Consider the following 24323-nt stretch of genomic DNA (forward strand, 5'->3'; position numbering starts at 1 on the left):
TATTAACTTCTGATACTAGTACAGTATTTTGTTTTATTCCTAATGATGTTTATCTTACTAATGTAGGTGATTTCATTCTTGGTTGTCCTGGAGAAGTAATTTTTGTGACTCCAGTGTGGGGATTCATATAAACTAGAAACATTATAATTTTGATGGTTTTTGTAACATGACTTTTTAAAAAATTGGGATAATGCCCTCTTCTAATATAGTTCCCTAATCCAGTGTGTTAAGATGTCCCATTGATATATTAATATCATTTAGAGAATAAAACCACCATCACATTAAATGTCCCCACTAACTGTACAGCAGTCTAATTTTAGAAATAGTAAATATTAAAATGAGATTGAAAATATTTTAAAGTCCTTTTAGAATTGAGGTATGAATTAGAGGGTAAAATGAGGTCTGGGGTGGAGAAGTGTTTGTTAATCCCAGAGTGCTAAGTGGAACCATTTGATGCTATTGAAGATTGTACATTCTTAGTTTTTTGTAGGGTTCTGTGATAACCACGCATTTAACAGCTTATAGCTACACAGTGAAGTGGGTAGTATCAGTTTGAGATTTTTGACTGGGAGCTGTGACGTAGTAGAGAGAAATAGGGGATGGAGAGGATAAGACATTATTATTCTGAGAATATTTTCTTAGCCACACCGTTGCTCCTTCTTTTTGTATAGTGTAGCTGTAATTCATTTTGGGCATTATGGGGAGAATGGAGGAAGGAATTAGCCCTCCAAAGTGCCTGTTCACATTAGCTGATCTAAAACATAGTTAATCTTTTTTTTTTTTTCTCCTTTTTTAAAACATAGTTAATCTTAACCCAGCTGGGGCACTTCATGGGGGGTTGGCAATGCAAGTGAGCAAATGAGGTGTGTATTAATTCATGTACTAGGGTGCCCCTGGAATTTATGGGATTGGAATCTTAATGAGGAGATGGAAATTCTGGTAGAGATCCTCAGATCATTCTTTTAACCACTTTGCTACCATCCCTCTGCCAAACCTGACTCACCTACTAGGAACTTAGGAGGACCCAAATTCTGTTGTGTACTATGTGATGGTAGTCATTGTTGGGCTAAGTTATTCTCATGCCCTTATATCTGTTCACTTTAACTTTTGAAGTTGTGCAGATAGTTTACAAGAGTTTAATAAAGTATTGCACTGTGTTATGTATGTGTGTGCTTTGTCTCTGGTAACCACATTGTCCTCTTTGTTGGCCAATTGGCAAAGATGCCTTCAGTTCTTCTTTAGTGCTTGCCCAGCTCCTCATACAATGTGAGGAACAAATCAGGCACTTAGTACGCAAGCATCTGATGACTTGGAGAAGAATGAAGGCTTAAGGATTTATCTTGAAGGAGAAGTAAATCTTCTAAGATTTACAACATTACCCTTGTGCTCATTTGACTTAATCTGTGGCACTCTTACCTTCAATTTAAGGTAATATTTTTCAGCTAATGAGGACACTACTAAAGGCAGATAATAGCTTAAAGGAAAGACTGTTTTGCTAGTCTTTCCTTTCTCTTCCCTTCCCTCCCCCACCCCTCCCCTTCCCTTCCCTTCCCTTTTCTTTTCTTTTCTTTGATTTTCTTTTCTTTTCTTTATATAAGCACCACGCCCAGTGTGGAGTGTAACATGGGACTTGAACTCACAATGCTGAGATCAAGATCTGAGATCAGCAGTCAGATGCTTGACCAAGTGAGCCACCCAGGCACCCCAGTTTTTCTAAAATAAAGACTATTAAGTGAGTTTTCTATAAGCCACATATATTTGATTATTAACCAAGCCTCCATGTTCTCTTCTCTACCCTTGCCTAATGAGGATTTAACAGCAAAACAAGATAATAATGGCAAATGTAGTGTTTTATCCAAGATACACTTGTCCTTATAGTCACATTTTTTCTCTCTGAAATAGCGTGAATTTTTAAAATCAGTTAATTGAATTCAATCTTTGAAACACATTGCTCAAAAAATACAGTTGAATCTGCTCCCTCCTACCTCTTACCCACACCACAAATCTTTTCTAATGGTCTTAGACATTGGTAAATACAGTGAAGGGATGATGGCTACAGGTTGTACATATTCACAGACGGAATGACAGAAAGCCTAGTAATTAATATGTACCTAGTTATATCAGAAATACATGAGCCCAAATCTTAAACCTTATAGCTACATAGTTATTTTCTCTCCACTTTCTCTTCTCTCTGATGTGGCTTCAAAGCAGCATTTCCTGGCAGATGGCTGCAGTGCACTGACATTTCCTTGCCATGCTCTGCCTCTGCAGTCTGCTCCTGACACCCTAGTCATGAACCTCCCACTCGGCTACTCACCACCTCTCGCTTAGCTCGCTTTTTGGGCACGCCTTTATGTTTCTTCTAGTTCCACATTATCCCCAACTTTCATACCATTTTTGTTCTCTTTTATCCATATTTTGATAGGCTGACGCAAGGATAATCAAAAGAAACATTTATTTACATTCTGTACACTTTGACTTCAACAAATAAGGAGGCCTCATGGCCTTTGTAACTCCTACACATCTGTATAATCATAATATATGCGGACTTCCGATCTTCTGACACTTTGCAGTGACCTGATGCTTTCGCTCCTGGTTCTGATATTTGATTTCTTGAATAGCCTTCTTGAAAATGACCTACACATGAAAAAGTAAATTATTGGATCCAGGCAAACATTGCATGCAGATAAGAAAAGTGTCATTTCTTTGCAGTAATACAGAATTTTGTGTGCAGATTCATCTAAATGTCTGTCTAAGTGACTGAAAGTAAAAGGAATTCTACACAAGTGGTAGGGTAGAAAGCAGGTAAAGAACACTGCCACAACCACCCGTATGCTCTGGTTATGTTTCCGCTTTCGGCTTGACTGGCTTATAAATTGTCTGCTGGATTTATGAATGTACCTGGATATGGCTATGTAACATCCGATCAGGATCACCAGCACAGCCACAAACAGGCAGCTGTTGACGTAAATGACTGCTTCATGCCATTTGACTCCCAAGGGACTTTTGAGTTTCATGCAGTCGTGAATATTTTCCTTGGTTAGTTGGCCATTTGTTAGAATGATGTTAGGCAAGGACAGAACAGCCATAATCACCCAAACACAAATAGATAAAACCTTTGTGAAAGTTATGCTGTACATGCGAGAGTCCCCAAATGGCTTCACCACCTTCAGATAGCGATCGATGCTTATGAGCCCAAGAAATACGATGGATGTATACATGTTTGCGTAAAACAAAACTGAAGTGTATCGGCAGAGGATAAAGTTGAAGTACCAAGGTCCGAATCCTGCGTCATGCACTATTCGAAATGGAAATGTCAGCGTCATGATGAGGTCAGCAACCACTATGTTTTTGAGATAAAATATGAAGCTGGTTTTATTCCTAATGTGGAAGAAGATCCACACTGCTAGACCGTTCAGCAGGATGCTTGCCACAAATATAATGAGGTAAAGCACAGGCAAGACGATCGTGTCAAACTCGTTGTTAACAGTGGTGTTCTTTCCGGGTCCATCACTCATGTTACTTGGAGCGTGACTCCCTTGGCTGTGCAGCTCGTTATCTGTAAGAGAAGTGCAGAGATGAGATGTCAGAGCTTCTCATGTGTGCTGTGCAGACTACTAGCCTCCCTTACAGGCCACTGCTGTTTGGGGCAAATTAAAAAATGTCTTAGCAATTTAAATAGTTACTGTAGTGCATTTTTAATGTTTTGAGTGGCCCAAGTATTGGTGGCCTCTCTCCCCAGTCCTCATCCCCTTTCCCCAGACACATACACACTGAGGTCCCTTGAGTGTAAAATATGGTATTTCTGGTTCTTTATGCCAGTCTTTTGAAAGTGAAGATTAATATACCGGTGCCAATTATCCTGATTTTTAATTTAGTGTTTGATATCATTACAAATAGTATTAAAAAAAATCTGGGGGCAGAAAATTGGATTTTCCTGTAATGAAAATAAGAGGGCTGTTCTCAGTTTTAAGCTGCTTAATCATCAGCGATTGAGAAAGTAAAACTACTGGATGATTTTGAAGTTTTTGCCTATGGCTTGCTTATGGAATGTAAGAGCCTTTAGTAGGGACTATTGTCAGGAATAGAAACAAAAGGAAATAGTTGTTTACATATCAGATTATTATCATGGAGGGCAATTTGTCAAAAACAGTTGTAGGCTCATACCTATTTTTGTTTACAAGTCTACATTATATCTATTGCACTTAGGTAAAAATTTTAAACCTTTTACTTTTTTTCTTTTTTTTTTGAGTTTTTAGTTCATATTGTTAAAGGCCTATGCCATACCACTCTACCACATAATCAGGAACATGGTGTGTGGGCCTCTTATTTATGTGGCAACCATGAAAATGGGTCTTGTGCATCTCCTGCTGAAGAGAGCAAAATCGACAGGCAGCTCTAGCTCAGGGCTGAGTCTGCCACCATTTCCTTGCTCATGGATGCTTCCCAAGAGCTGCTCTAAGTCAGTAACTGAACACAGGAAGGATGCTAAGACAAGACTTTTCCTGGGACAGAAGAGTTTCCTTTGACAAATGACTTTGGCCAGAAGACTCCTCAGGCTGGTGAAAACTTTCTTCATATCGCACTGTAGTGTGAACCTTCCTACTTGACCTCCTTGCTCCTTTTTCCTGCACAGGGGCTGGACTTGCTTTTCTGTCTGCAATCCCTTGCAAGCATATCCCCTAATAAATCTTGTGGCCATCCAGTTATATTTTGTCATCAGCTTTTTTTTTTTTTTTCTTTTAAACCTGGACTAACACAATTTTCAAATGAACTTTTTTGGATGTAAGTTTAGGAAGAAGGTCATTACTGAAGTTTTATTTGTCACTAATTAATCGTGTTTATGATAATGACAGTTACGTTTTGGAACGATGATATTTTCGAGGTAACAACACTAATTTTGTCCTCATTTTCTTATATAACAGGCAGTGTAGTATCTATTTTGGTTACCTTCTTTGAAGAAACGAAACAGGGGAGATAGTTTGATGATTATAATCCAAAAACAGGTTCTTAAATTGCTGCCTAAAATTTAAGGGTAGGCTCTTCCCGAATAACCTTGTACTCTTTCTAATTCTTTTCCTTTTATTCGCCGCTACAAGTGTTTTTAAAAACTGGTTTTCCTGGCTGAAATATCCTTACACAGGCTAGTAATTTATACCTGGACTAGCCTGTTACGATGAGACCCATAGTATTATTGAGCTTTATAAGTTTAAAATGCCTGATTCAGCTGCCATCTACATTACTGTTGCCAGTTTCAAATATTGTTTGGAACAGTATCATTCAACCCTATTTTAACTTAATGAAATGTTGGACTCTTGGCGCTTCTGCACCACAAGATCCCCATCAGCCTCCATGTTATGAGAAGCTTTCCAAGATGTGCAGTTTTACCTGGGTTGAGAAAGTGCTTGAATTAATTTCCTCAATTAAACTATTAACAGACACTTTCTTCTAACCCAGGATAGAACCCTGTGGGAAATCGAGAGAGGACAAGTCAGTTTTAATCAGGATCAGTGGTCTAGCCAAGGGACACAGACTGGAAAGGGGCAACCACATCATATCCTGATATGATGGCTGTGCTTAACGCCAATTAACGAATGGTTTTCAAAGCCATTGTAAGTACGAATAGAACGGTTCACCAACTGTAGCATGCTCACCATGGACTATTTCAAGCCCAGTGTTGCCTCACGACAGTGCATAGCCGCTGTGGGGTGGAAAGATCCATACTTCCCTGGGTTGGTTAAGGCTGGTGTGTCTGCTCAGTATGTCATTCTGTTTTAAAGTTTTAATTGTATGAAGAAGCACTCTTATTCAATGATGGTTTGTTGATCATTTATGATTATTATTATTATAGATGGAGTCTTAAATTAGAATGTCAAAAATAGTACTTAACAAATACTCTGTCTCCTAACTTGTAAATATTAAGCACGAGTGTCCTTGTTCCACCGTGGTTACTGTGGCTTTGCGAGTCTGGTGTTCAGCTTGTTGATTATGTCACCTCCTAGTATTTGCTTCCTTAGTTTATGTATAGGATTAACATTTTGGAATACAGGACTTTCTAATTCAGTAGGATAAGCCTGGGCTTGGTTGTTTCTTCATTTACAAATTCCACATTTATAATGCAGCTTAAGCAAATTAGTGGTTAAACTTGTTACGGGTTATTTTATGAAATAATATGGTAGAAGAGAGGGAAATATTGGTTTGTTGTCTGTGAGTTGCTCTGGAAGGCTCCAAACTTCATATAGAGAATTTTCTCTAATTGATTTTTTAAAGAATCAAGTCTATGTTATTTTATTCTTTGCCAGCCACTCCTATTATTTCTTCTCTTCTGTGTCATTGCCCCCAGTTTTTCCAAAGCTAGTTGGTGTGCTCAGAAGCCTTTCTGTGCACAGTATTCTGCTCAGGAACAATGGCCATTAAAAGTATGTGGCTCTCTTCACCTAGGCTGATTTTATCATGTTGTTCTTCACTGTCAATAAAAAAACTTGGCAAAGTTAGGGAAGGTTTTTAATGACAGGTAGCTTGGTGATCCAATTAAGAAAAATTAGAAGGTGTTTTTACAGTGTAAAGGCTATTTTCTCACACGCTCCTTGTTTACTAGGACATTATGACCTGGATTATTTAGCTCAGAGCTTGATAAAGAGTGACAATTGAGGGTGCAGATTTCTCTCCTGCTCTTCCTCCACCAGCTCCTTTTAAATTAGATCAACAAAGGCAATGACATAGAACTCTAGTTCTACAGGAAATTAACATTCGGTGCCAGCACGTGTGTGAGAGAAGTATTGTAGAGGTGTTGAGGCGGTGGGATGTGGCTGTCTGTGCTGGTGTGTTGGAGAAATGCATGGGGTTTGTAGCCACACATAGTTAACCCCATGTGACTACCTTATTGGGCAGGGCAGATAAAGGGCCTTTGTGTCATTGCAGTAAGTCCGATTTGACCGTGCTGGTTTAGTCACTTCATAGCTTTGTTTTTTTTTTTTTTTTTTTTTTAATTTTTTTTTTAAGATTTTATTTATTTATTTGACAGAGAGAGATCACAAGTAGGCAGAGAGGCAGGCAGAGAGAGAGGAAGAAGCAGGCTCCCTGCCAAACAGAGAGCCTGATGCGGAACTCGATCCCAGGACCTGAGATCATGACCTGAGCCGAAGGCAGAGGCTTAACCCACTGAGCCACCCAGGCGCCCCACTTCATAGCTTTGTAAAAGAGAATAAACTGTAGCCATTTTGCCAGATCTCCCAAGAGTTAAATTCTCTGCAAACATTATTTCCAGCACAGTCTCTAGTACTTAGTAGATGTTCACTCTGTAACTTAAGTCATTAACTACAATTTGTCTCAATTGCAGTCACGGTAGGAATGATAGAGTGGTGAAGAATCTTGGTCCTTTTGCTTTCGGTGTAGCTACATTATTGCTCATTGGGGTGTGTCCCTCTTTGGCACAAAATGTGAAAGTATCAACAATATGTCACTGCTCTACCTGCCTGGTAGGAATGAAACACATGGGTCGTGCAAATTACAGGGTGTCACTACCATGGCACAGCTGCCCTTGTGCGGTCATTGTTGAAATAGTTCCCCAGGAGAGGAGGAAGATGTGGTCTTTGGCCTCCTGGGAGACCTCAGTGAACCTTAGTTTTTACATTATTATACCTGGAAAGTTGTAGGTACTTTAGTTTGGGTTTAAAAATCTTCCGCAAATGTTAATCTTTCTTGTCCCTTTTTGAGACATCTGTAGATGGAACAAAGCTTAGAATTAAGTAATAGCAAGTTAAATTTCTCTTGGTGATGCTGTCCTACCCTGTTTTATATTTAATGAAAGGCCAGGCTAAATGCTGATGTATTTTGCTAATTGGTTCGGTGGCCAATAAAATCCCCAAATTTTCATACAGTATAAATAACAGTTATTGATCAAGGAAGATTTTTCTGTGCGTTTTTTCCCCCTATGGCTTACCTGGTAGTTTTGCAAGTGTCAGGTTGAGCCCCATTCTTTAGCTGTGATGGACTGGAAGCAAAAATACGTGTCAGGAAACACTTGAGGATGACTGAGGGCAGGGTTCGGCATAGGTTATTATTGGCTTGAGTCCTGGGCAAAAAAGGGGAGGGTGGATTAGGAAGGAATATGAACACAGTAATTTAATCGCTCTCCCTTCCTGCCTGCCTGCTGCCCTCCTTTTCTCCCTTCCTTCCTTCCTCCCTCCCTTTTTCCCTTCCTCTCTCCCTCCCTCCCTCCCTTCCTTCCTCCCTCTCTTCCTTCCTAAGCTTTATTTATTTTAGAGAGCTGGGCAGGGAGAGGGGTGGAGGGAGGGGAAGAGAGAGAATCTCAGACAGACTCCCCTCTGAGCCCAGTGTGGGGTGGGACCATGACCTGAGTTGAAATCAAGAGTCAGATACCCAACCAACTGAGCCACCCAGACACCCCTATCTTTTCTTTAAAAATAGTATGTGCTTTCACAGTTCAGAAAAGGCATGCTCTTTGGATACAAACAGCTGTGCCACAGGAGAGTTGCATACTTCTGTGTCCTTTTCCAGTCTGACATGGAGCAAGGACCATTTCTGTGTATGCTGTCTATCTGAATGCCAGTGTATGGCTGTGGGAAAGTTAATAATGTCTCTGTGACTCAGTGTTCTCTTCTCTGAAATGAGAATCATAATCATCATATTTCAGGATTGTAATAAGGATTATATGAAATAGTCCAAAAGACAGTTATCAGAACCTAGGTCTAGGAATGTGCTCAGGACGTGTTAACTTATATCATCCCATCCCTGCTTCTACTGAATTCTATTTTTCCCCTAACCTGAGCATATAATAAATGCATCTGTGATGGAACTTATATGCAATTGGAAATTGTTTAAAAAATACCTTTTTTTTTTAAATCTAGCACTGATAATAAGAGTGTTTTATAAGCTCACATGCTTTTAGTATCCTATTCTTATAATCTCTGGGGTTCTAGTTCTGGGTTTAGACTAACCAGCTGTGTGATCTCTGTCAAGTCACCTGACCTTTCTGGAATTGCCCTGAAGAACCTAGAAAATCTGTCAGGACTCTAATTTTGGTGAGCTGGCTTCTGTGTTTTCCTCAAGCATAGATTTCCCTTAAGGATTTAATATCATTTAAATGTTTGTCTTGTTAAGTCCCTGTATTTCTCTGTGATGACTATGTTCCATCCAACCTCAAAGTATGATTAGGAGTGAATAATTTAATTTGGTTTGAGTGATGGGCATGTGCGTTTGGCTAAATTCCAGAACTTTTCCATGCTTCAGATTCCACACACTTATATAAAGATTAACTGAGATCATATGTACCTGTAACATTGAATGCTTTAGAACATTTCCCCTACTTCTTCTTCAAACAGCCCTGTCTATTCTATGTTTTCTGGTTTTTCTGAAGTGTTGATAAAAGAAGAAATCTTGAGAACTGTCTTGGTAAGTATGTTGCTAAAGTCAGACAGTTTTATGGAATGAATGATTTGCTGTAGGGGAAGTCACACTATTGCTCATGAAACCCTGTGAGACTGTAATGTCTCTTTCCCGATGTTGCTCATATACTATACAGCTGCAAAGAGACCCCAAGTAACCACATCTCCTTCAAGTACAACACAGATTTCTGGCTGGAGTAAGCAGTTACATTGGCTGAGTCAACAGGGAAGGAGCACTTTGCAGGCAGAAGTATATTGAAGAATTTGACAGCAAATGGAGAGGCACTTGTTTCTTTCTTTCTTTCTTTCTTTTTTTTTAATTAAAAAAATTTTTTTAATATCTTTTTCTGTTACTTTGCCCTTCTTTTCTGTTCCCTAGTATCACATGACTTTTAGGTGCTAGATTAGTAGTAGACGGAAAATAATGGCTCGCAAATTTTTAGTGATTCCCCTCCCTGCCCAAATCCTGTCTTTGATAATTTAGGTACCATGTCCAGTTACTACAGTGTGTAGTACGTAGTGGGTGGTAAAAAGATATTTTTTTTATTTCAAAGAGCATAGACGATAAGGGCTCTTAAGAATCTTTCCTTTTTGGGTGCAAATGTTGCAGGATTTTTTAAACGAAGACAAGGAGGTGAAACTCTGCTGTTTTTACTTATCAAAGTTTACGAGGAAGGATGATTAGTTTTCTTTCTTTCTTTCTTTCTTTCTTTCTTTCTTTCTTTCACTTAGTTTTCTAATCTTCATAATAATGATCCTTGGATTCAGTAAACCTTTTCTTTTTTTTCTCTCGAATCAAGCTTCTCATGGAAACATTTCCTGAAGTTTACCTGACAAACACATCTTGATTTTTACATTTCTCTCTTCCCAAGTTACATGTTTTTCCCCCCCGCCCCCTCTTGGCTTCATGTACACCTTACTAAATAATAAGAATTCCAATATAGTTTACCCCGCTGGAAGAGGAGCAGTGTCTAGAAGTGGGTGAGCCACAAGCAGCAGCAAGAGACCACAGAAAGCCCTTAAGGAGGACCCAGAAAAGAGATGTATCCTGATGAGGGGAAGTGGGAGTCAGGGAGGTTCTATGGCTGCGGTGATGCTGGTATTTGTGACAAGTTTGCTAAAGGTCCGATGGGAAAGAAGCATGTGGAAAGGCTGAATGTGGCCAAAGAAGGTGCAGTAATCTGTGGATGATGATGGTATCGATTGATGGAGAGATAGGAAATCTCTCCATCAATCCAGTTTTGGATTTTTTGATTTCAGGATGCTCACATATTCATGTGATATCTGCTAGGTGATTGAAGGTACAGGTCTGGAGCTCAGAGGAGTGCTTCTGGCTGGTGATACACATTTAAGGTCAACAGAGGATCAGTTGTAGAACAAGCGGTGGGAATGGAATGAGATTACCCAGGAGGAACCTATCCAGTAGAGTGAGAATGGGACAGGGCTGATGTTGATGCTTTTAAAGATCATTTTTAGGGAAGGGGGAGTGCCTGAAGGAGGGCCAGAGAGCTGGGCAGTTATTAGAGGAAAGTAATGTCATGTGAATCAAGAAGAAAGTTCAAGAAATGAGAAGCTAGGATTCGTTTTATCCTGCAGGGAAATCAAGTAATACAGGAGAGCAAAGTGCCATTGGATAGGATTCAGTTAACAAAGAGGTCACTGTTCATCTTTGCCAGGGCTGCATGTGTTGTACTGTGCATGTGTGTCGGTTTGGAGGGGGAGGTTGGCGTAGGGCAGAGGCAGAGGCCTGTTGACAGAGGGTTGAGTAATGTTTGTGAGGTGAGGAAGTGAGGGAACAATTTCAAAGAAAGTGTGCCTGTGATGGGAAGGAGAGAAAAGGGTGGGAGGTAGAGTGACAGGCATACGACCAATGGAAGACTCTGTTAAGCTTCCCACTGAATGCCTGGCATTTAAAATATTTCCTTGCCCTTGCCCTTACTCCTAGCCGAGTATGGCAGCAGTGTGCTGGAGTGCTAGCTTTCAAGCCCAGCCCTCTTAGCTTCCAGCTTTCTGACCCTCCATTTCCTCATGTATAGCACGAGTGTGATGTTACGTCCCTCATATGCAAGGTTAAAGGGAGGATGTTTATGAGGCAGCTGGCAGAGCTGCACAGGGTAGGGGCTGTCTTGTTCATTCCTGTTGTGTGTCATAGGGACACATGGGATGCATTTGGGGACTGGTAGGTTGGCCACAAGGGGAGCCGAGTTCTCGCCACCTTGTTCACGCTGATACTGTCATGTGGTTTGTGGTCTTAGCCACCCTGTTAGGAGCCCTTTGACGGATCTCTCAGCTCTCAGAGCTTGCCCTTCCTTACAGTTGTCTCCGAGCCGTCTCTGACGGCTGTGTGTTCTCCAGCTGCAGGGCTCCCCGTGTGGTTGACTCCAGAGCAGCCGTGTGCACTGTGCATGTCCCAGCTCCTGCATGGTGTCCCAGTGAGGATGGCTACAGCGGCAGTAATGGCTTGGTTCCAGGACCTTGTTCATGGGTGGGAATCCTGTTGGGCCACCTACTGCTCCCCTAGCTGAGAGCTGATGAAAGCACTCAGGAATGTGATGTCTGTGGTAGGCCCAAGCCTCACAGCCATTCCTGAGGTTAGATGGTATCGAGGCTTAGAGACCTGTTTTGTTTTGTTTTTCTTTTCTTTCCCTTTCTTCTTTTTTTTTCCTGCCACCCATTGATACCCTCCTTTGCCTATTTTGTTAGCTGTTGTTGGCTGTACGCTGGCTTTTTAAATGTGGGTAGTGGGAACGGACCAAGGTGTTCCGGGTGTCTCCTTTATCTTAGACCTTGGACTAATTGCTAATGTTTCCTACAGTCTTCAGAGCAGTTCTGTGACCCAGGTGCTTTATTCCCTTTTCTCCCCCAGGTGGGAAGATCCAAGGTTCAGACACGTAATTAACTTGCCCTGACTCACATGGCAGGTAATGGGTAGAGTCAGCATTCAGCTCAGATCTGATTGAAACGGAAGCTGCAGTTCTATTAGACTGCCTGGGAATAAAAGTGAGGAATGATTCTGGAGCTTACTTTTGGAGGGTAGGAGATGGGGTGGGGGAGGGGGAGGTTTGTTTTCCCCTGTCCAGCTAGTGAAGGGACTGCCAGTCCTCTAAACTGGAGATCTCATTTTGTTTGACCTGAACAATGTTGAAAACATCAGGAAATTTCACATTAGAACCCGGATTTGGATCATCTCCTGAAAAATGAGATCTGCAAACAGTGAGCATGAGCATTCTAGCGGTATTTGCTGCCTCTTCCCAATGGGAAGTGCACTCCGGTTTACCTGTTCGCAGCATTCTCTGTTGACATACCTGGGCCTCCTCACTCAGGAGCATTACCTGTCTGATCCTTCAGATACCTGATTTTGTAATCTTTGGTCCATTTATCATTTAATCTTATGTGGCTATATTTGAACTATGTGGATCATCAAATGTTCTGTTTAAATTATAAATATATTTTTCTTCTTTTTCCTCTGTTCTCCTCCCTATCGAGTCTTGAATTTTCTTGCTTTAGGGATCGTAGCTTAGCATTCTCTCCAAATGATTTTCCTTTTACCTCTTAGCAACCCAGAAAAATAGTGGTGGGAGAACTTACTTAGCTCACACCTGAGAATTATTGTCACAGTTGATCTTTTCACCATGCTGAGTCCTGGGCTGGGGTCTTTAAGCAAAAACCTTACTACTTATTCTTAAACTGCTTTTGTTGGTGGGAGAATGAGATTCTGGATCCCAAGGAAGGACAGATTATAAATGGTAGAATAGAGACTCGAGCTCAGGTGCGCTGGACGTCCGTCCAGCCCTCTGCTGTCCCCCTTCAAGGGTAATGGGAGCATCAGGGGAAGGGTCTGCATCCAGGAGGGCTGAACTGCTACCTTGGGCACATAGCCGCCGCCTTCAGATTCGCTGTGTTCGACCTCAGCATGCTTGGTGAGCCCCTTGTGCCAGCAGCTGTCCCTGCTAGAACACAGCCAGGCCTTCGCTCTCTCTGGCTGCGCAGGGTCTCCTTATTGCCCTTCCGACCAAGATCTGAAAGGGGAATGCAGTAAGTGCCCGCTCCCTGGTCGCAGCTATTCATCGTTTTGTGGAGTGATTATTTGGTGGCGTCGTCTGTCTCCTATTTGTCTTCCACCTTCCAGTTTGTTCTTCAGAGGCTCATATCCAAAACTGTGAGAATTTCAGATCTTACAGAAAAGAAAACTTTTCTACTATGTTTTCTAGCTAAGCCAGTAGCTCATAATGGGAATAGTGCTGCAGTGTCCTTAAGTATCAGTGGTAAAGATGTAATACTCATAAAAAACATCTAATATGACGTTTCTGATGAAAGGTACAGCTTTTCTTGCCTTTGGAATTGTTTCTAACCCAGGAATCTTTCCCAATTTAAAACTGAGGGAGAGAGAGGGAGGGAGTGAGGGAGTTAACAGCTTTGATGGAGGCCTTGGGAAAGAAACAAGTTATCTCACTGGATACAATTTACTTGTTTTTGTAATAAAATGAGGTCAGTGTCATCATTGGGCACTTCATTAATGCCTGCTTGGAGTCCCATCCCAAAGGTGTTGGAATGCAAAGTACACAGTTGTTCATTCAGGTTTTTCAGGTCCTACTCTAAAGTTCTCTTTCCAGAGTTGCACTTGACATCTATAGCTTAAAATTATGTGTATTTTGGTTCACATCGAGATTTAGCATATTTTTGACCTCTGACCACTTGTTTTACAAGGTTTTATTTGGGAGTGATGTAAAGTGGGTAGTAAACTCCATGAAGGCAAGGCTTGAGTCTAATTCTTCTTCATAACCTTATCCCCAAACCCGGTTATTCCCTTTTTACAGAAGGGGAATCTTATTAGGGAGATTCCACAATCTGCCCAACATCACCCACAGTGAGAGGCAAAGCCAGGAAATGAGCTCCCATTGTTGTGACCCCAGAGCGTCTCTGCTCTGACATTTGGCTCTATTAGTGGAAGCTCAGAAGTAGCCTGGCCAGTGTTTCCAACCTGGGCAGGTATTGAGTTTTTGACTCAGTATTTAAGTCTGTGACCCTGGACAAGACATTTTACCTCTCAGAGCTTGAACTTACACATCTCTGAAACGAGGAAAGCACTGAATGCCTGGTCTAGCTCCCAAAGGTACTTTGAGACGTCATGTGGTAATATATATAAAGTCAATTTTATATTGTAAGCACTACAATAATATAAGGGTGTAATGCAGGGCAAATAGGTTTTTTCCTGCTCAGTAACACAATTTTTATTAGTCATATGGTTAAATTTTACAGTTTACGGAGTTGAAGTGTATATTTTTACTTTCTGTTTTGGCAAAGTTGGATTCTGCATTATTGATATAGAAGAGGCTGGTTAGAGAGGTTACAGGCTGTAGTTTCAATAACCAGAGTAGTGGTTTTAGATGAGTATGTGGAGCCAAATATATTTCAAGTAACTTCCGGTTCCTTAAAAAAAAAAAATTCTCAGAATTTACGATCGCAGATAAAGAGTTTCGTTTGGTTACCATCCTGAAGAAAGGAAGAATGTTTTCCACAAGCTTAATGAGATGCTCTTCCTTGTTTCAGAAAAGTCATTCCATGGCTTAAGCATTATACTTAAGAGTTAACGTTATTTTTCCTGGTGATGGTGGTGGAGGTGATCTTCATCTTTCCAATAAGGTCATCATTATGGTTTTCTAGCTGTGGATAAGGGGTAGGTATTCTCAATAGAATACCTATCAGTAGAATGGGTGTCAGGTTAGCTACCCTAATTCTTCAGATCACAGTTTAATCAAACAAATTAAATTAATAGAAAAGACTGATTCCTAAGAGACAAGTCCTCCTTCAGTTTCCTCCCTTACCTTTATTAGCAATTTAAAAACTCCTTAATGAGGTCTTCAGTACTAGTGGATATTTTACATTTTTATCATCATCAAACCCTCATTGTTTCTTATTTTGTCCTCTTATAAAAAGAAGAAATAAATTGCCCACTCCCCATATATATGTAGTAAAAGGATCTGGCATCACATATAATTAATTTCACATATGTGTGTTTGCAAACACACACACATATGCACACATGCATGCACACACACAACATTTTCTTTAAAGCAATTCCTACTGTCAACCTCACTGGCATTAATTACCTTATTTTTAGAATAGTGATTCTAAAACTAGTGGGAATATTTGAATCAAAATAATTCTGATTTGATGTATAAAGATGATAAGTTGCTCAACTAGGAGAAATAAGTAATCTATCTGTTCGTATTATTATAATATTTTTCACCTATGTTTTCTCTTTCCTCTGCCTGTCATATTTCCTTTCATTATAACCTTCATGAGCTTTCTGTCCTATACAGAACACCTCTCAAGCCACTCTTTAGGTACCCTGCTGACCTGATCTTGTCTACCTGCCCACTTGGCAGCTCCCACACTCCTGCACCAAACCTTCCCTGTCTGTTTCTCCCTTGTCCACTGGGCAGGCTTTTGAGCCTCACTCATCTGCCACCTCTTCTCAAAGACTTCCATGTTTCCCCCTGTACTGTGTCAGCGCTCTTCAGTCCCTAGGTTTTCTAGCTGTTTATGGTTTTTAGCCTGGCTGTTCAGGTCTCTAGGTACTTTGCATTTTTCCTGTTTGCCTGAATGCCTGGACATCTCTGAATCCTTCTATCTCAAGAGTCCAGCAGAGTACTTGACAACACTGTGAGGCTCAGGAGACATTCGCTTTAATGTTAGGCTCTCATGGAATGTGGCCTTCTGTGACCTAATCTGATCTTAATGGATTTCTGCCATTTTTATCTTTATGTGTATCTTCTTTTGCCATCTGAAGTAAAAGAGTACAATCCAGGGAGGGCTGAGAGAATAGGAACTGGCAGCTGATCTCATGAAAGACCTGGCCAGAGACCAGGAGGAAGGCTGGTCAAACACTGGTCCTCTGATGTTTCTGAACAGCTCACTAAGGAAAAAGACTAGAGTGGAGAGTTACAAATTCAAATATAGCCCCGTAGGTCATGTCAGTGAGAAAAAGCGAGCCAGGTCTAAGGTGAAATCATCAACAGTATCAGTAGGCTGGTAAAACACAGCTAACAGCTGGAGCGTCGGGGGAGGTAATCAGCAGGGCTGGGGACTGCATGATCTGTGGGGTGCTGCCCCACTCTTAGGCTCTGGATTGTTGTTACACAAGTGTGTGGGTCAGTTGCTACCAGACTATCTGATTTGTAAGAAAAATGGATTTTTATATAAGATTACATGAATTTTAAATTATGGATTAATTTTGTTAACCCACTGGGCAGACCACATAAAATTTATCTGTGGGTTACAGTTTGTGACATCTAACTTCACTCATGGTGGGGCTATGTCAGGCCTCTCCTTGGCGTTTCTATTCATGCCTTAGGGGGACCCAGAGCCTTGTTATGGGATTCCTGCTCCAAACCTCTTCCTCATTTTTACCAATTTTCCCTTAGTATTTTCCTTTTTAACTGAAATTGATGAGTTTGTAAGACAAGCTGTGGGATGGTTTATAGGATTTCAGAATTGAATTGCAGTGTATTTAATTTGGGATGAATGCTCTTTCAAAGAGTTCCAAAGTTGTTTCTTCCTTATTGCTGATGTATTAGGTTGAACCACATGGACATATTATTTTTATAGGTCAAAATGGCATTTTCACATAGTTCAACCTAATATGCCCACCACTTGAGAAATTTCAGTTCTTAGAATATATTACTACAGCATGAAATTAGAATGTTTCAGGGAAAGGGGAATATTGGGGTTGAATACATACAATGGAAATGTCTCTTCAACAGTGATCATAATACGCTGCTGCCTGCATATAGTAGTCATGTTTTTGATGGCATCTACTGGTCTTTCATTTATTCATTTTGCTGCATATGGTGTGAGTACTACATAGGCACTTCAACACAATGCAAGACTTTATCTTGTTTGAATTTCGGTTGTGTAGACCTTTAAAAGTTTGGTTGAAACAACTAAAAAATAATTGTAGCTCTGATAAGTTAAGTCTTGTATGTTGTTCTGGGTCCTGAGTAGCCACATGGGACCTAATCATGATGTGAAGGACTATCTTTGTAAGGGCATCCAGTAAACAATTAATTTTGTAGCTGTTCAAGTTTTTCTTTTAGCCAGTTTATCTAAATTGGTTTGAGAAGCCCACTGATAATTTCTTTTCAGTTTCCTTTATAACCTTTGTGTCTGGTAGGTAGAAGGAGGAAGAGGCTTGAGCACGGAAGTCGTCCATCCCTAATGGAGTGTGGCAGGCCCTGTGGTGCCTGCAGTATCAAGGCAGCTCAGGTCCGTGTGTTCCTTTCTTGCACCTCTTCTGCCAGCTCCCTGCCTGAAGCCACGCTGCTGAGTGCTGACAGCCCAAGTGTTCTGTTACCACTTTTCTTCAACTAGACCAGAAGCATCTTTAGTGCAGGGACCTTCCATGATTTTATTTCAGCTGCCCTCCCTTATACTGGCTTCTGCAGAGTTTGACCCTACTCTCTGTCCTCTGGAGAGTTGCTCTGGTGGCTGAAGACCAGCATCTCTGACCTGAGAGTATGTTCAGGCTACTGGCTAATGCTCCTCTGGTAACAGAGAAGAAGTCTGTGTTTGTGTTTCTATCTTGTGAGGCACAACATCAATATTAGTAAGAATGAGGGTTTGGCAAATGCTGGCTAATACTGTTTTGTAGGTAGGATGGTTCTGAATTATTTAGATACATTTTAATTTAGTAAAAGACAGTGGATTCAAGTTGGAGATCTTTCATTTACTAGGGTGCGTTACCTATGCCTCAGTTTTCTCTAATGTAAAACATTCATCATTGGATTGATATGATGATTGAATGGGGTATTACCACAATATTACCTCATTGATCCTTATAGATTATTTTATTGGTGCTTGGCTTATAGTCAGAACTATTTCATTGCGTCCTGGGTATTCGTAAGAGTAGTACCCTCCTCTCCCCATCCCCCCACCCACCATTTTTCAAATAAACTGAGTCTTAGAGAGGTTCCTTCAGCAGACAGCTGAGTGCGAGAGCCCAGATTAACACACCTAGTGAGACACAGAGTCTGGATTTGAACACAAGTCAGTCTGAGCATTGTGTTCGTAACTGCCCCGTTGTTGCTGCTTCTACACAAATTGAGGGTTCATGTGCTGATTATAATGTGATGCCTCCTTTGGAAAAACTAGGAAGTAAAGTAGCTCCATAGTGGGGGGCTATCATGTACCCAAGATGGTCATTTAGTTCCTATAGTCAAGTAGTACAAGAAGTAAATCACTAGTCTATATAATTTTGCTTACAAACTATGCATCAGAAAGAGGTCACTAATAGCCAACAGCACATTGACTCCGAACTTGCACAGTTTGCCTGGCTGACTGATGATAGACATGATTCAGGGGCGCAGCTCTGCTGCTTACTTGGGTACGTTTTCAACTCCAGTTTGCTCAGCTGTAAAATGGAGGTAATGGCAGTATAGACCTTACATATGAGTGAAGCTTTTTCTTCATTTAAAATACACAGTGCTCTTGGACATATATTAAGCTATCACTGTGTGTTATGATTTTTTTTTAAGATTTCATTTATTTATTTGAGAGAGAGAGATGAGAGGGGAGAAGGTCAGAGGGAGAAGCAGACTCCCCGCTGAGCTGGGAGCCCGATGCGGGACTCGATCCGGGGACTCTGGGATCACGACCCGAGCTGAAGGCAGTGGCGCAACCAACTGAGCCACCCAGGTGCGCCCTATGATTGTTGTTTTAGTATTAAGGCTAGAAGGGCAGTGTGTGTCATGAGTTTTATCTAATACATTAGAGAAAGTCGTTTAAGGAATTACCTTCTCTTTCCAAAATGATAGAAATTGCTTTCAGAAATTGCATTATTTAAGAGTCACTGATTCAAATGACTTAATGTGATGTCTTATAACAAGTGAAACAGTGCTCTTCTTCAAATGCGTTTTAGTGTAAATTTTTTCATCTTCAGTTAATAAGAATGTTAATAGAAGATGAAATATGCTACTTAGGTACAAGGTGGAGAAAAAACTCTATTTTGCCCATTTTTGCTAGGTAAGGAGGAAGAATATTTACAAATTGTCACCAGAGGGGCGCCTGGATGGCTCAGTTGGTTAAGCATCTGCCTTGGGCTCAGGTCATGATCCTGGAGTCCCCGGATCGAGTCCCACATCAGGCTTACTTCTCAGCAGGGAGTCTGCTTCTCCCTCTGACCTCTCCCCTCTAATGCTCTCTCTCTCTCTCAAATAAATAGATAAAATCTTTAAAAAAAATCATATCTTTAAAACAGAAACAAAAACAAAACAAAACAAAAATAAATTGTCGCCAGGTTGGGGCACCTGGGTGGTTCAATTGGTTAAGTATCTGACTCTGGGTCTCGGCTCAGGTCTTGATTTTCAGGGTCAGAGTTTGGGTCCTCTGTTGGACTCCATGCCCAATGTGGAGCCTCCTTAAAGAGGAAAAAAAAAATTGTCACCTGGTCAGGAAGGAGTTTGGCTTTGACCTTTGGTCTGAAGCAGAATGTTTGAGTCTTGTTTCTTTTTCACCCTGATGTTTTCCAAATGGTTCACCTCAACTACATTTTTTAAAAATGTTTTTATTTTCTTTAATTGGAAACTAATTTGTTTTTTTTTAAATTTTTATTTAAATTCTAGTTAACACATAGTGCAATATTGGTTTCAGGAGTAGAATTCAACGATTCATCACTTACATACAACCCCCAGTGCTCATCATAACAAGTGCCCTCCTTTATGCCCACCCCCCATCTAGCCCCTCCCGCCACCCACCTCCCTCCATCAACCCTCAGTTGGTTCTGTTAAAACTTTATTGTTATGGTTTGTTTTCCCTTTCCTCCCTCAACCCCTCCCCCCCGCATCTCATCTACTTTTTAATCACAAGATCATGGTTGCCTCTGCTCTCCCCTCTCTTTTGATGGTCACAACTGTAAGAACTGCAGGTGACCCTGGTGTTTGTATTAGTGCACATCTTTCTATCTGAGGAAGTGGAACAAACTGTATTCATCTCCATCTTGGAGAGGGAAAATCTGGAACCTAAAGAGGTTGGGATTTGATTAGCATTATGTAGTTGCCTGGGACAGAATCGGAAAGGATCAGTTCTCCTTATCATGTTTGGCTCCACCCAGTGTCCCCTCCAAGTATTCCTTTGTTTGAGCCAAGTCTTGGTTCTTGGTAACCAAGTCTAGTACCTCAGCATACTTACCTATAACTTAATCTACCCTAAACAGAATGGAATGGAGAACCATTAAAATTGTAGTTATGTCTCTGTTTAGGAACAAGTAATAGAAGAAAAATAATTCTGATATTCAACTATTAGTATTTAAATTAAATACATATTTGTTTTTCTGTAATAACACAGGAAGAAAACCAATTAGTGTATGTGTGTATTTGTATGTATACATATAATATATATGTATATTATGTGGGACTGGAGAGGTGCAAGGGCCCTCTAATGACCATCTGATCTGATCCCCACATTTTACTGTGAACGGATGTCACTGAGCTCTTGGAGAAGAGGCTTGCCCAGCTCACTCTGATAACTTTTGGCACAGTCTTCAAACCCTTCACATTTTGCGGTGGGTCCTGGATTTTCTGCCCTAAATCAAACTACTGTCCCTTGCCTGTGCATAGAACATCTGTCCTGGAGACTGTAGACTACTCCCAGGTGATTTTACCTAGATTTTGCCTCACTCTGTCTTGCCCTCACTAGGACAGGCTTTGAGGGGGTTTTATGTGTTTTCCTAGTTTTCCTTTAGAGGCATACAAAAACCAAATGACTATTCTTGTCTCCTCTGTGTTAAATTTCTGTGGCGTTTTCTGAGTACAAGGCAAAGCATGAAATATTTTTTGTTCTTGAAGTAAGCAAAACCCTGAGATATCAAGGAAGGAAGAAGAGCAGGCATGCACAGAGAAGAGAGGGCATGCACACTGGTAACCTAAAGAAAAACATCAATTCTCATTTGGTCTCCCTTCACCCACCCCCTCCCTGAGTGCAGTAATCCCTCTCAGCACACTGTCTCTGGCTGGGAAATTTCCCTTTAGCTTCTTCATGAAAGTTATGATTTTCTGCTAATTACTCCCCTCTCCTCCACTCCTGACCTACATCCTTAAATATGGTATTCAGGAATCCAACTATCCCTCCAGCCACTCTGCCTTCACCCACGTATACCAAAAACACTCTTCAAGTAGGTGTTGGAAATGATAGTCTTAGCAAAGGGTATTGCTGAAGGACTAAGAGAAACTCCTTGATTCCTAATTTCAAGAAGGAAAGATTTTTGTTAACTTCAGAATGGCAGGAATAATAATGATATACAATATGATCAGTGCCTGGCCCTCCCTGCCCCATACAGTTTTAGTAATACAGAGTTCCTTAGTAGGTAAATGTTAACCTAGTGAATCAAAAGTCACCCTACTTGCAGCTCACCTATCTTTTCATGTCTTTGTTATAAACTCAGCAAGTTCAAATCTCCATGCTTGTTTTTTGTTTTTCTCAGTAAAGCAAAAGCTACCTTACAGTTTGAATGTGAGGCCGAACTAAGGTTTTGGAGCCCTTTGTTGGTAGCCGGGCGGTTTTCTCAGTGCCTTTCCGGACATGTTTTAACATGATCTCTGAAGGAATTGGAATGAGGATTACCCTGTTCGTTGTGGTACGATGAAAAGATTGAGATGTTTTTATCAAAATGAAGCAATTTGGACAGAAAATCATCTTTTTTCTTTTGGTTTCTGCTTTTTAAAAAAAACGTGAATGAAACATTATGAAACAAATGTACATTTTGGGTCTTGAGAAACAATTACAAGATGCTATGAATTTTACTCATTGAATACAGTAAATGTGATAAAAAATATTTAACTTAAACTTAAATGATTTCCAAGTCATCGTTTCCATGTTTAGAGGCACAATACACAATTTACATTTTCTACCCGCCCCAGCTGGAAATAGTGAAACTTCATGAAGAACATATGGCCCCTGTTTTGGAATGTGGTGCCTCCCAGAGAGGGAAGACTTAAATTATCTTATGCAGTTAGTATTCTCATTTCTATGTTTTCTTCAGACCTCAGGTTTAAGCAGAAGGATAATTACAGTCTAGTGATGTGTCCTATCAGCCACAGCTTTTAAGAAAATTAAAAAAATTTTTTTTAATTTACCTTTCATTGCGGTGTCTGGGTGTCCATTCACCTGATACGGTGTCTTCAAGTTGAAACAGGCTCCTGAACTCTAATTAAGAATAAGCCTTGAAACTATGGTTGACAGAGAAGTGGGTTTTCTCGCACAGCATGAGAAATAAGCATTTTTCTCCCCTGTCGGAGAAAGTGGGTTCTCCCCTGGGCCCCTTGAGGGTGTCCTTTGAGATTGTCCTGCTCCGAACAGCTTGAGCAACTTGCTCTCTTGCTAATGTAAGTGACTCACATCTGAGAGTAGGTGAGATTTGTAGAACGGGGAAGAGCATTTCCTGAACTTGCAGGAATCTGACGGTGATTCACCTGAAGGGGAACACAGAGGGCTGGAGCTCAGAATGCCAGAGGACTGTTTAAGGAGGAGGAGATGAAGTGTCAGGTTGGGGCTGGCCCCTGCTAAATCAGCCCCAGTGTTTAGGTCATTTCTGTCTGTCTTTTCCCTTCTTTCTGTCCTTTTTTTTCTTTCCTTTCTTTTTCTTCTTTCCTTTCTTTTTTTTCTTTCTCATGTGGGTGGAGGAGCTTCCCGTTGCTAATTAGAAAATACGCATGCAACCTTCCTGCTTATTAAAGTTGGATTAAAAGGAAGCAGAATATATTTCATGAAAGACAAATCCTTTAAGATATTATTCTACTTACTGTTTAAAAACTAAAATTGAAATGTGCTCATACTTGTGATTGATAACATTGGAAACCTGTTGTCCTACTCAAGAATCTGATGAGATCTGTAGACCTATTTTTACATATACACAAATGTCAGTATTCAAAATATTTTAAATAAATTTATTGTGGGGATGAGTTCTCAGCCAATCCCTTAAATTCCATTTTTAAAAATAAAGTAGTGGGTACCTGGGTGGCTCAGTTGGTTGAACATCTGCCTTCAGGTCAGGTCATGGTCCCAGGGTTCTGGGATGGAGCCCTGTGTTGGGCTCCTTGGTCAGCGGGGAGTTTGCTTCTCCCTCCCTCTTGCTGCTGCTCCTCCCCCTGCTTGTGCTCTCTCTCTCTCTCTCTCTCTCAAATAAATAAAATCTTAAAAAAAAAAAGGACAAAACCACTTTATTTTTCAAAAAATCTTCCTGTAATGATAAATTTATATAATCAAATCACTTTTTAAAAAATCACTTTTTCTTATTTGTAATTACTTTTAGAACTTTCAGATAAAAATCTCCAAAAGATTTGCAAGATTTTGCAACATACAAACAGGTAAATAAAAATTTCACCAAGTAGAATCAAAACCTTTTACTATCATGGGTGAAAATAAATGAAAATAATAAATGTAGACTCTTTTTTGAAGTTGTAGATCAATAATAAGAATACTTAGTGTTTACTTGTGCCTTAAGGAAATTATATATATACATACAAACACACACATACACTAATTGGTTTTCTTTCTGTGTTATTACAGAAAAACAAATATGTATTTAAATACTGGGAGTTGAATATCAGAATTATTTTTCTTCTATTACTTGTTCCTAAACAGAAACACAACTACAATTTTAATGGTTCTCCATTCCATTCTGTTTAGGGTAGATTAAGTTATAGGTAAGTAGACAGCCCTAGGAAAAGTCTCTGGACAAAAATTAAGCGACTTAATAGTGGCTCAATCTTATAAGAATTTGCCAGATTTACAAACAGTTATTTAGATTCGACTCTGCTTTGTACCATTTTATACTTCTTCCCCATGGGTTTTGATTTTAACATTTGAAGCCAGTTTATTGCATCCTGAGGAGGAAGGCTGTGCCTTGCAGACCTTAGTTTG

General features: G+C 40.4%; 2 protein-coding genes across 4 annotated transcripts in view; one reads left to right on the plus strand and one right to left on the minus strand.

Moving 5' to 3' along the window:
- Window positions 1–24323, plus strand: part of MED12L (mediator complex subunit 12L) — a gene marked incomplete at its 3' end in the record, with an annotated part of 315066 nt that overhangs the window by 189244 nt on the left and 101499 nt on the right. The window lies entirely within an intron of this gene.
- Window positions 1742–23117, minus strand: GPR87 (G protein-coupled receptor 87). Of its 2 annotated transcripts, XM_080823942.1 has the most exons (4): window positions 22538–22875; window positions 7943–8074; window positions 2902–3559; window positions 1840–2637 (listed from the first exon to the last, which is right to left on the minus strand). In XM_080823942.1, exons 2-4 carry the CDS (start codon window positions 7974–7976, stop codon window positions 2517–2519), a joined length of 813 nt encoding a protein of 270 aa, XP_080680068.1. In that variant the 5' UTR covers window positions 7977–8074; window positions 22538–22875; the 3' UTR covers window positions 1840–2516. The 2 variants fall into 2 exon arrangements, with proteins under 2 accessions (XP_080680067.1, XP_080680068.1); XM_080823941.1 differs by having other exon boundaries at window positions 1742–3559; window positions 22538–23117.

Source organism: Martes martes (assembly GCF_963455335.1).
Source record: "Martes martes genome assembly, chromosome: 1".
Taxonomy (NCBI): Eukaryota; Metazoa; Chordata; class Mammalia; order Carnivora; family Mustelidae; genus Martes; species Martes martes.